Source organism: Centropristis striata, chromosome 1 (genome assembly GCF_030273125.1).
Source record: "Centropristis striata isolate RG_2023a ecotype Rhode Island chromosome 1, C.striata_1.0, whole genome shotgun sequence".
NCBI classification, from domain to species: Eukaryota; Metazoa; Chordata; class Actinopteri; order Perciformes; family Serranidae; genus Centropristis; species Centropristis striata.
In genome coordinates, this window is record NC_081517.1 from 10949749 (window position 1) to 10962123 (window position 12375).

General features: G+C 43.2%; 1 protein-coding gene across 2 annotated transcripts in view; it reads left to right on the top strand.

Moving 5' to 3' along the window:
- The first annotated feature begins 162 nt into the window (after nt 1–162).
- rrbp1b (ribosome binding protein 1b) overlaps nt 163–12375 on the top strand; it is a 14894-nt gene continuing 2681 nt past the window's right edge. Inside the window, exons 1-15 of one of the 2 annotated variants that reach the window (XM_059330222.1) lie at nt 163–282; nt 5023–5694; nt 5801–5940; nt 6302–6424; nt 6615–6767; nt 7822–7940; nt 8510–8663; nt 8741–8837; nt 8916–8995; nt 9076–9113; nt 9190–9285; nt 9365–9404; nt 11696–11724; nt 11805–11880; nt 12247–12291. In XM_059330222.1, coding sequence (XP_059186205.1) covers nt 5049–5694; nt 5801–5940; nt 6302–6424; nt 6615–6767; nt 7822–7940; nt 8510–8663; nt 8741–8837; nt 8916–8995; nt 9076–9113; nt 9190–9285; nt 9365–9404; nt 11696–11724; nt 11805–11880; nt 12247–12291 — 1836 coding nt within the window. In that variant the 5' untranslated portion in view covers nt 163–282; nt 5023–5048. Of the gene's footprint in view, nt 283–5022; nt 5695–5797; nt 5941–6301; nt 6425–6614; nt 6768–7821; nt 7941–8509; nt 8664–8740; nt 8838–8915; nt 8996–9075; nt 9114–9189; nt 9286–9364; nt 9405–11695; nt 11725–11804; nt 11881–12246; nt 12292–12375 lie in introns of both variants that reach the window. The other variant, XM_059330213.1, reaches the window with a different exon arrangement.

A 12375-nucleotide genomic window follows, 5' to 3' on the forward strand; every position in this document is an offset into this window, starting at 1 on the left:
TATTAAAAATAATAATTAAAACAATAATGTAGATATTCTTCAGAGTTGTTGGTGTTTTTCTCGACATAAAGTGTCTAAATCAACAAACTTCACGTCTAATTAAAAGCAAAATCTGTCACATATGTAGTCCAAAAGCAGAGAACTACATCTCCCATGAGGCCAGTGGGCGGCTCCTCCCCGCTGACCAATGAGGAGGCGCGCTGGCGGCGGGGGGCGGGGCTTCGAGTCCCGTTCACAGAAAGTGCCACGACTCTGCAGCAGCAGCAGCAGCCGGACTCTGAGGTGAGAAAACTCTCTTTCTCCGCGTTTAACTCTTTTTATTCAGCTGTTAACTGCTCTCACTCTGATGATAAAAGCTCAGCAGCAGAATAAAAGTAGAACATGTAGAATATGAAGCAGCAGCGAGAGCCGCCGGCAGACTGAAGCTGAGACTTTGACCTAAAACTGTAGATTTACTGAGAAAAGCAGATAAACAGAACAGAGGCAGGATGAGTCCACAGACACGATTAATGAGAATAAACCAACTGTTTCATCATTTTATTCATGATTCTGAGTGACTGGCGAAAGCGTAACATCTGTCTGATTAAAGTCCGTTCAGGTGATGAAAGTCTGTTTCTCAATCTGAAAAAAAACCCCTGTAAAAATAAGTGATAAAGTGATGATCAGAGAGCTGCAGGCTGCGCGGCTCACATCACGTATGAAGGGTTTTTTTCTCTAAAGTGAATTTTAATGTGAAAATCTGCATCTGAGGAGTTCAGCAGAGTTATATAACTTTGTGTGTGTGTGTGTGTGTGTGTGTGTGTGTGTCTGTGTGTGTCTGTGTGTGTCTGTGTGTGCGCAGTACAAAGGGTTAATTGTGGACTCGGACACGTCGTTCTTTCTCAGTCTGTAAAACAAACTGAGACTTTAAAACGTGATGAATATTTTCTCTTCTCTGTTGTTTTAACTTTTTTCACTTTATTTCTGCAGAAGACAAAAAAAAGTTTGCAGTTTTTATTTCAGTGAAGTAACAAATACTTGGATACCTTTACTGCAGTAAAACAAACATAAATACTCTATTTCATATTATTCTTAAAGATATTTAGACATGAACAAAGTTTAACTTTCTGAACATTTTGTTCCCAAAACTTCGTTTTACATTCAAGTCAAACTTTCATATGTCATGTATGTTTAATATATATGAACTCAGGATATACGTGTCACTCTTTTCATAATTATTATTTTATTTGTATCTTTTATTTATTTTATTATGTTAATGTGAATTTTATAGATGCAATTTTTCCCTTTAATTTTTAAAACCAATTTATATTCACAATATATATTTTGTTTACTTTTACTTTAATCCATTAAATGGTTCCATTTTATTTATTACTCTCTACTTTTATCTTTTACTTTTTTAATCCTTTTTTTATTTCCTTTTTCTTCTTCTTATTGTTGTTATTTTCCTGTAAATTTTTACTTTTATCTGAGTTATTTCCTCTCCTCTTTTATTTTTTGTAATCATTATAGAAATAATTTTATATTTATATTTTAAATATCTCTATTGCTATTTGTTTAACTTTAATTAGGTATTTTTATTTTTATTTATTGATCTCTTTATATTTTCATTAATCTTTTATTTTATTTGTATTAAATGTCCCATCATGGGACTCAGAAAGAAATATTTCATCATATGTATTATTATTACTATAAAAACTTTATGTGAGTCAACAAGGTATTTTTTATGTGGTTATTTTTGGTCTGCATTATGTAATCAAACAAATTTAAATATATGTATGTATATATTTATTTATATATATATATATATATATATATATATATATATATATATATGTATGTATGTATTAATAATATGAATTGAAAGAATTTATCTGATATTTTATTATTATTATTATTATTATTAGCAGCTGATGAGCACGTTATTGTGATTTAAGTTGTGATGACGTCACATCCTGCTGAAAGCACACATGCTGAACTTTGACCTCTAGCAGGTAAACAATCAGCACAATGATCAATAAGTTTCATCAGGACGAGTTCAGCAACGTTTGTTCCCAGTTAAAGACTTTAATCATCAGAGTTAATGACAGATGTGATCGATTGTTGATCTGATTAATCATCTCTGATACAGACTGCAGACTGACACAGTGTGTGTGTGTGTGTGTGAGCGAGCGTGTGTGTGTGTGTGTGTGTGTGTGTGTGTGTGTGTGTGTGTGTGTGTTGGCGCCCCCCGGAGGCTGACACCTGAACAACATCCTGAGGGTTTATTATCTGTGTGTCCTGCAGGGGGCGCTGCAGCTCTTCACTCTTACACCAACATCTGTTGTTGTCAAAGAATTGTTGATCAAACAAACTGCCACTTTCACCAGGAGACGTGAAAAAAGACATGAATAAAAGATGTGAAACACCCCAAAATAATACGTCAAAAAATACATAAAATGACCTAAAAAGTTTTAGAAAAAATAATTTAAACAAAACACATGAAAAAGCCGAAAAAAGTTTTAAAAATATAATATGCCAAATAATAATATAATATGCCAAAACATTTGTAAAATAACCCCCACAGATACAAAATTATAAAAAAATGCACAAAATTACCAAAAATTACACAAAATTACAAAAAAAAAAAGACACTAAATCACACTAATAAAAGACCATAAAAATCTCTTAATTTTCTCCTCTGTGGCAAACTGTCACTTCCAGTAGTCATGTCGTCCTTCCCAACCTCTTTTGTGCCACGGCACATATTTTACATTTGAAAAATCACACGGCATACCACCAAACAACAATGTCAAAAAGAAGTTAAGAACTACATGTGTCACAATTCCAACCCTCCTCCTTTATCTGGCCTAGGAACCGGCGAAAGTGACCCAAAACAGAGCCAGTGGCGACTTTCCACATGCACGAATGCGTAACGGCTGCAGATCCGTCGGCGGAGCCGTTACGAGCTCATTATAATCAATGTGTGAGATTCCACCGGCTCCAGATCCGCTGCGTAGTGAGTCCGACGTCGCACGGCCATCCGTCAGCCCTGGCAACACTTGCGCAGAGCTTCTATTTTTGTCGGACGACAGAGCATGGCGCATCAATTCAGCACAGAGCAGATCGTTTGGGGTAGGAAGTCGTGCACATACACAAAATAAAACATCCGGTATATTTTCAAAATAAAGTACCTCAGGTTAACGGCGGATCGTATTTCACAACTTGAAGACGTCATGATGGGCGGGGACAGACCTGAAGTCAACAGATTAGAGGTTTTCACTCGTCTTTTCACCCCACTGACACCGCTCACTCCGGTGCTTGCTGTAAACAGAGATCGCTAAGTGAACACCTCCTGCAGCAGCAGCACATACACACTGTACTGCTACAGAGCTAACTGTAGCTAACGAGGTTAGCGCTCGTTAAGACGGAGTCGCTGGATTTGTCTCCAGTCATTAATGAGATGTTGATTCCATATACTGTATAAATAATGGACGTAGTCACCGTGACGTCACCCATTGGTTTGTGGACTGCCCGTTGGAAGCCTCGAGTTCAGCGTTATACTCGTCGCCATTTTGCGTCGCCATCTTGTTTCCGATACGCGGAGCAGACCATAATTGGACTGTGAGGGATCTGATCACTGACTACAGCCTCTACACCTCAACCTGACTGAGAGAAGCTGCTGCTAATTCATGTTAGCATTAATTGGAGCATTAACTGGGATGTTAGTTTTGGCTAGCAAAAAAACAAAAACAAAATTTATCTTTCTTACCTCAGAAAACTGAGCAGCGACTCCTTGGAGTGTCTGTTAGTCCAACCAAACGCTGAACAAGACATTTTTACTGAACAAAACGCTCAAATAAACTGTCATTAAGTGAAAATACAGTGTGAAAGGGTCAAAGTTATGAGACCAAATCGGTAAACGTCCTCTTTTCTATCTATATAATGTTATATATAACTTTATTGACACGTTGCCGTGGATACGCATTGCTCTGCTTCTCTCCTGGTGACGGCTCGCCTTGTCAGTGACCTGTAGCCACGCCCCAAATCATGCGATTCTTTATCTTCCATTTTCTTCTAAATGGGGCCATTATTAGAACTATTGACATCAAATTGTCTTGAAGATGATTTTTTACTAGCGATTGAGACCATAATGTTGTCCTGAAAAAAAATTCTAATGTAATTAATCAAGTGAGAAGTTTTCAAATTTTACACTGAAATGAATGGGCAGATTTTTTTTGCAGCCAAACTTAGCACCCCCTGCTGGAATTTTCGGTGAATTGCAGGCTTAATGCACTTCCTGGTTAGCCTCCATGCTCAGGCATGGAGATTGCCGCCTGGTTGATTCTCTTCCGGTTATATCACTTGAACGCGTGAATTTGCGAGATTCGCTGATACACTGCTCTCTGTTGGAAGAGCATTTAATTGTTCTGCCTCTCACTTCACGTTGCTCACTTAGAGTACCAATCAGGTGAAATTGGGTATCTTCCACGGCACACCTGATGATTTCTTACGGCACACTTGTGTGTTGTGGAACAGCGGGTGGGAATCACTGTCCTAACTACTTCACTTCCAGCATTTACATCATTTATTTCCTCTTTTGAACTGTCTTTTAGAGTCTAACCAGGAACTGTATGGTGCTAACCTAAGAGAAGTGCTGACAGAACACAAATTCAACCAAACCAAAGCTTTTCAGTTCAGCAGTGAACCTTACCATGTCCTGAGACTCTCATAGGAGTCTATGGAAGCGGTGTCTTGTTCTGACAGAGAAGCTATTCGGTCGTTCAGGTTGGAGATCTTGTTGGACAGAACGTAGTTCAGACTCTGCTTCAGTCTGATCGGTGCAGCTGAAGTAAAGTATGTTCTGGTTTTGACCAAGAATGGCTCCATGGTCCAGACTGGGTTTAATACAGCCGGCTCCAGGAGCAGGAACAGATCAGGATGTTTGATCAGGACAGTTTATTAGAAGTTGTAAAAGAGTTTGTGTGTCTGTTTGCCTGTAGAGTTCAGTAGCTCGTTTTAAATGTGCGTCCTCTCTCCCTGCAGACTTCCTGCCAACTCTCTGATCAGTCATGGACGTCTCCGACCCACAGACGCTCGGCTTCATGGTCTTCGGAGGCTTCATGTTCATCTCAGCGGTGGGCATCGCCCTCGTCTCTACACTGTCCATGAAGGAGACGTCGTACGAGGAGGCGCTGGCCAAACAGCGCCGCGGCCTCGTCCACACGCAGCCCCCAAGAGCGGACAAGAAGAAGAAGGACAAGAGTCTGGAGAAGAAGAACAAAGCCAAGAAGAAGGAGGACCGGCCCGAGGAGAAGGCTGCGGAGCCGGGCTGCGACGGGAGCGAGGAGCCAGAGGCTGCAGCCGGTACCGACCCAGAGTCCGACCCGGAACCTGCAGCTGAGCCCACCGCTGCACCTGAACCCAAACCGACGCCTGAACCGGAGCCCGTCGTGGTCACTGCTGTCGCCGCCGCCGTTGAGTCTCCTCCGGCTCCCTCGCCAAAGGAGAAGAAGAAGAAGAAGTTGGCCAAGGCGGAGCCGGCTGCTGCCGTGGAAACCATCGCTAAGGAAGTCCTGGTCATGGCAGTGGCACCGGTAGTGGAAGCTCCTCCGGTGAACGTCATTTCCGAAATCACCAAAGAACCAACTGCTACCAAAACCGAAGAACCCAAAGAGACGACGAGCAAGAAGAAGAAGAAGAACAAAGCGGAGCCAGGTGAGCGTTACCGTGACAACGCTTATAAAACAGTCTATTCATCAAGTTCAGTTCAATCACAGAAACAGAACGTTCAGGGTTTGTGTCCTGGTTTGTCTTTCAGCAGTCAACTCCACCGGTGTGCTGCCGCTGTACGGCGAGCTGCTGGCCGCTGTGTCCGCCATGACGCTTAGCGACCACGAGATCCACAAACTCATCGAGGTCCTGAACCAGAAGGCCGGCGTCCGCCACGACTCCTGGCAGCTGGTAGGTAACCTGAGTCAGTTAAAGTCTGAGACCAGGTCCCGTTTCAGTCAAGAACAGGCAACAGGGTCCTTTCAGCTTTAATCCAGACAACAGGGTCCTTTCAGCTTTAATCCAGACATTAAGGAGTTAATGTTATTACTTATCTTTCTGGTTTTAAACGTTGCTGCACATGGCTTTTGCACGACATCAGAAGTTATCGCAATGCTTCCAAGATGCAATGCAGACAGTAAGCAGAGAAAACCTGGAGCTCAATAATGAGTTCTTGTCTGATAAACAAACAAAGTCTGGAATTGTAATTGAACCAAACGATGGTAATGACTGAAGCTTCTGGGCGTTGCTGAGTTTGTTTTTTTGCGTCCAGGCCTGTCAGAAAGGAGACCCGCTGTCCACTCTGAAGAAGCAGCTGGAGGAGAAAGAAAAGCTGCTGACCAGCGAGCAGGAGGGCGCCGCCGTGGCCAAAACCCGCCTCCGAGAGCTCAGCAAGGTGAGCAGGACCAGTCCAGGTTCTGTTGTTCTCTACCGATCCAGAACTGAGACTGGAAACATCTCGCTGCTTTAAAGGCACCGAGATGGAAGAATAAATGTGAATGAGTTCGACTCTTTAAATCATCACAAAGATTTCATTTCATGTCATAAGAAGGTCACGTTTGGACTTCCTGTATTTTCTGCTTCAGGAACTCGGTGCAGAGAAATCCAAGCTGGCATCTCTGGACACCCGTCTGAAGGCGGAGCTGAGTGCTCAGGTGCAGAAGGTCAACGCGGTACAGATCCGGATGGACACCGCAGAGCAGGAGCACCTGAAACAAACCCAGCAGCTCAACCAGAAGGTGCGCTCCAAGTCAGGCCGAGTCTCAAGTCCACCAGACCAGGTCCAAGTCTGTAGCCTTTGTGGGTTGACCAGAGTCAAGTCACAGGTCTTCATAAGCAGATTAAATCAAATCAAACTTTATTTATAAAGCACTTTTCATACAGTAGATGCTGCTGTACAGAATTTAAAAACAGAAATTCAACACTTAACACCCCCCCACAAACACACATACACACATACACACACACACACACACACACACACTACACAAACCATCACTGAATTAACATGGCAGGGCACTGAGGAACCATGAGAGGAAAACCACCTATTATAAGTCATGAGGGCAAGTCTGTTTCAGATCTCAGCTTGTTTAGGAGACGTTTGAGTCCTTGAACAAAAGTCAAACTCAGGTCTCAGTTCTAGTTGAAGGAAGACTCTATTCAAGTCCAAAGACAGGTCTCAAGTCCTAATGGACAAGTCTAATGCAAATAAATCAAGGTCCGGATGCTTAAGAAAAGTAAAATCTCTAATTGTCGAGAGCCTGTCTGAGTCAGTTCTTTAATTTTGTCAAAGCAAGTTTCAGCTCAAAAAGATCCCAGTCAAGTCCCAGGTCTTCAAAACCTGATGACAAGTCTTTAGGGCAAGTCTGCGTAAAATTTCAACTTCTCAAAGAGACGCTTGAGCCTTTGAAGGCAGGTCCAAGTCTTAAAGCATGTCTCGAGTCACTGTGGCCAGAACTCATCCCAGTCCTACGTTCCACCTGGAGCCCCAGAGAACTGTTAGAGGTGAACTCTGAACCTTATTAAGACTCCTTGGCTCTGTGGACTCCAGATAAACAGATATTTCTAAATCCAGAAAGGTGGACAGAAGGTGAGTGTGGAGGTTTCCAACGCGTGGCCACAAGTTTTTTCACAGCCGTAAGTCCACAATCCGAGATCCAGAGTCCTTGAGGGAAAGTCTGAGTCAGGTCTCGGTCCAGGTCTACATCTGCTGATCATTAAAATGACATGAAATCTCCTTTAACATCATAGAATCAAGTGTCAGGTCACAGTTGTTGTATTGTTCCGGAGCAGATCGTGGGTCTGCAGGAGCAGCTGGAGAACGGACCGAACGCTCAGCTGGCCCGGCTGCAGCAGGAGAACTCCATCCTGAGGGACGCCCTGAACCAGGCCACCAGCCTGGCCGAGAGCAGGTAATTCAACAGAGTCACGTTTCTAAGGGAAGGAAACGTTGTGATACAGACAACAATAGTAAATATTACAAGAATTCCTAAAAGGAAATAATGGCAACATTTATTGTGACCTTTTTGAATCTTACACCCAACAAACACCCCGTTACAAAACAACTCAAACTAATGAAAACTTAGCTAAAACTAAACTATAACTTAGCATTTCCAAAAAAATAAAAATTAATAAGAACTAGCAAACTCACTCTAAAAACTAATTAAAACGAGCTGAATTTGAAAACAAACATTCACAACAAAATTGTAACTAAAACTATCCCAAACTGTTCCAACCCTGGCATGTGTTGGCGTGAGGTGATCTCATAGGCCGTCTATGGTCTCTTTAACTGTTTTATATTCCTCTCTTAATCTTTTTTAATCTCACTTTATCTCGTCTGCATTTATTTTGCTCGTCTCTCTGACGCAGTAAATTTTTGTTATAAAACGTGACTCATGGCTTCAGAGACAAGCGCTTGCCAGGCGTGTCGGCCTACAGAAGTTTGTGCTGACGCGTCTCGTCTCGCGGTCTGTCCCTGCAGGCAGAACGCGGAGCTGGCCCGTCTCCGGCAGGACTGCGCCCGTCTGGGTCGGGAACTGGCGGAGCGATCTGACGCTCTGCGGTCCGACGAGGAGCGGCGGAGGAGCCTGGAGGCCAAGACCGCCGCCGCCGAGCAGGAGCTGGCCCGCGCCCAGGTCAGATGCCCTCCGGCTGCTGCTGGCTCATTCTACAGAACTGAACAGGAAGTGAAACGTGTTTTCTGTGTTTGCAGGCGCTGCGTGAGGACAGTGAGCGCGCTCTGCAGCAGCGTCTGGAGGAAGTGCGTCTGGAGCTGAACGCCTCGCAGCAGGAGGCCGCCGCTGCCGCAGGTGACTGTCTGTTCTGTGAACTGTCTGTCTGTCCTGAAGCTGTTCTATTGATCTGATGTGCTGCTGTTTGTCCCTCAGAGCTGCAGGGGGTGCTGGCATCCAGAGAGAGCGAGCTGCAGGAGCTGCGGGTGCAGCTGGAGAGCCAGGCGGCGCTGCAGGTAAGAACCGTTTCTCTTTCGTCCTGCAGTCAAAGCGTTTTGTGTTAGAGTTGAAGTGACGCGGTGACTCGTGTGTGCAGGCGGAGCACTCGACAGAGGTGGAGCAGCTCTCCGACAGGTAACTCTCCTTCTTTATTTTATCACTGACTGAGTGTGGCGGCTGGACTTTCACTTTCTGTGTGACTTCCTGTCAGTGTGCGGCGCCGAGACGAGCAGGTCGTCTCTCTGGAGGCGGAGCTTGCGCGGCTGAGGGCGGAGCTTCAGCTGCTGACATCATCGCAGTCACAGAGGTCAGAAACATAAAAACCTTTTAAGATTCAGATTCTATCAGCAGACGGACTAATTCTATTTGTTTGTTTGTGTTGTCAGGGAAACGGAAGACGAAACAGCTGATCAGACACACAGAGACGTACGTTTACGTTTACATTTCCCTGCAGCTCTTTTTAAAGTGATGACGTCACATTTCTCATGTTTGTATCTTTTCATATCAGATCACAGATTATTTTACTGACTGCATCAGTCTGAGGTCATATCAAATTACCAACATTTTCATGTTTTATTCTCAAATGATTATATTGATAAAGTACATTTCTGTGTGTGACGGGGCAACTTTAATTTTATTCCAATCTGCATGATTTGTGATGTAATGCCTAATCTGAAAATACCTGAACATATCACTTTTAGGTAAAAAGAATTTGTCTTGGAGATATGAGAATGGCTGTAAAACATTGTCACAGAACAACTGGTCAATAACTCTTAAGCCCCTGCCTGCCCACCTTTTAAAAGTAATATACATTGTTGGGGGGGGGGGGGGGGGGGATCCGGGTTTCCACTAATCTGCATCGTTCGTGAAAGGGCAGACGTCCCTCTGATTCTCTTTTGGACAGTCGACCATACTTTTAAGGTGTGCTTCACCCATAAATTTTTTATTACAATTTTCTTCTGGGACTGTTTGCTCAGAAACACTAGGGCAGATAGAGGTATAGCTGGCAGTGAGTTCTGTTCTATGTCTACCCATCCCGTCTCGATTTCATTGTTAATCCAGGCTATCACTGCTGTAAATTGCGCTGCCCAAAAATAGTATTTTATATTGGGGAGGCTGAGTCCACTCCTGTTCTTTTCAAGAGTGAGCGTTTTAAACCGCACTCTTGGTCTCTTATTTTGCCATATGAACCTAGATATAAGCTTGTCTAGCATACTGAAGTCCGATGTCGGGATCCCGACTGGGAGAGATTGAAACAAGAACAAGAGTCTGGGAAGCAGGTTCGTTTTAACAGCCTCTCCTCTACCCAAAAGAGACAGCGGCAGAACATCCCATCTCAGCAGCTCATCCCTAAATGTCGCAAATTTTTTATAATTCGCTGTGTAAAGTTGTAATACTTCGGGAGTGAGTGTGATCCCTAAATACCTGAAACCCTGGTTAGATTTGTGAAAGGACACAATATCATCAAGCTGGCTAGGCCATGCCCCAGACACCATCATCGCCTCTGATTTACTCTGATTAACTTTATGACCAGATACTAAACCATAGTCGTTAAGATTTTGTAAAAGAGCTGGGATTGATTGGACGGGATTTTCAATAAATAATATGTCGTCAGCGTATAGAGCTATTTTATGTTGGTGCCCACCCCCATCTCTTATCCCTTGTATAAAGGGGTTGCTTCTAATCAATTCCGCAAGGGGCTCAATGCTGAGAGCGAACAGGGCCGGCGAAAGTGCGTCCCCCTGCCTCGTCCCCCGTCCCACATCAAAGAGATCGGAGCATTGACCATTAACTCTGACTCTAGAACGCGAGTTCATATAAAACACTCCAATCCAACTCAGAAAGGTTTCGTTAAAGCCCATACGAGCCAGCCTTTGCTCCAAATATGTCCAGTCAAGCCTATCGAATGCTTTTTCGGCATCAAGGCTGACAAGCATTGATGGGGTCTTTCTATCAGAAGCAATGGATTGTAGATTTAAGGCTCGTCTAACATTATTCGTGCCCTGCTGTCCAGGAATGAACCCTGTTTGGTCCGAGTTCACTAATCTTTGAATGTATTTCTGTATTCTATTAGCCAAGATGGAAGTCAAGATTTTTAAATCCTGACAAAGCAAACTTATTGGCCGGTATCCCATACATTGAGTGGGGTCCTTTCCCTCTTTGTGTATAAACTAAGTAGACATTTTACTGCAGGTTATCATCATGTCAGTAAAGAATGGAGGGATCACAGAACCTGATCTATTCAGATATCTGGAGTTCAGAGGGAACGCTTTGAAAATGTCAGTTTCTTGCTAAAATTGAGCCTCAACAGTCTGTGAGCTGCAAGACTTAACCCTGTGTGTGAACCCTGGCTGCTTCTCTCAGTTTCATCTGATACTTTATTAAATCTTTGGGCTGTGTTTAGATGTGACATGCCCACTTTTTTCACTTCATCAGAAGCTGTTTGGGGCAGAACCCATGCAGTGTCCTGCAGTAAATGTGTTATTGTGTCCTCTTGTATGTGAATCTTTGTGCATCCTGGAGTCCCTAAATGAAACTTTAGCTCAGTGTATAAAATGAGCTGCTGTGACCTCTAGGATAATCACAGCCTCATGAAACTTTAAAACCACAAACCAGAGACCTGGAGCATTCAGAGGATGGATGGTTGACACACTAGATTCACAATAAGGGGCTTTCTCAGCAGACTAACCCCAGCGTGTGCTGTTTGTCCTCTGCAGGGATCGGGCAGTGAGACGGAGTTTGAAAGGTAAGAATCCTCTGAGCGTCTACCTGCTGCGAATCTGTGTGACTGTTTCACAGACAAATATCTGTGTGTTTGTGTTTCAGTCTGGAGAAGGACTCTCAGCTGCTGCGTCTTGAGGAAGAAGTGCAGCAACTGAGAGAGGAGCTGCAGCAAAGCACCGTGAGTTTATATATTTCAGAATATGTACATTACATTTACTCAACTACTGAACTTCAGTATGTAACTTTAAACTCTGACAGCTTCAGTTACTTTCAGTTGGAGATTTAACATAAAAACATGTGTCAAATTTATAAATAAATCACATAATCAGCATATTAATGAGTTAATAAGTAATATAATAAATTATGTGATGCTCCATTTTAAATACATTTCATACTTTTGCTTCAGTTAATTTTGATGCAGGACTTTGACTGCAGTAAAGTAATCTGATAACTTCTCACTTAAGTTCAAATTAAATGCATTTTTGAAGAACAATTTCATAAATCAGTTACTTTTTCATAATTCTCTGTCATGTGCTGTGTGTAGGGCGGAGCAGCCGGGCGGCAGGAGGCGGAGCTTAAATCTGCGCTGGTCAGTCACTGAACACTGAACACTGAATACTGAACACGTGAATCACGAGTCAATGAAGTGACTTTAATAAATATTTCATATCTG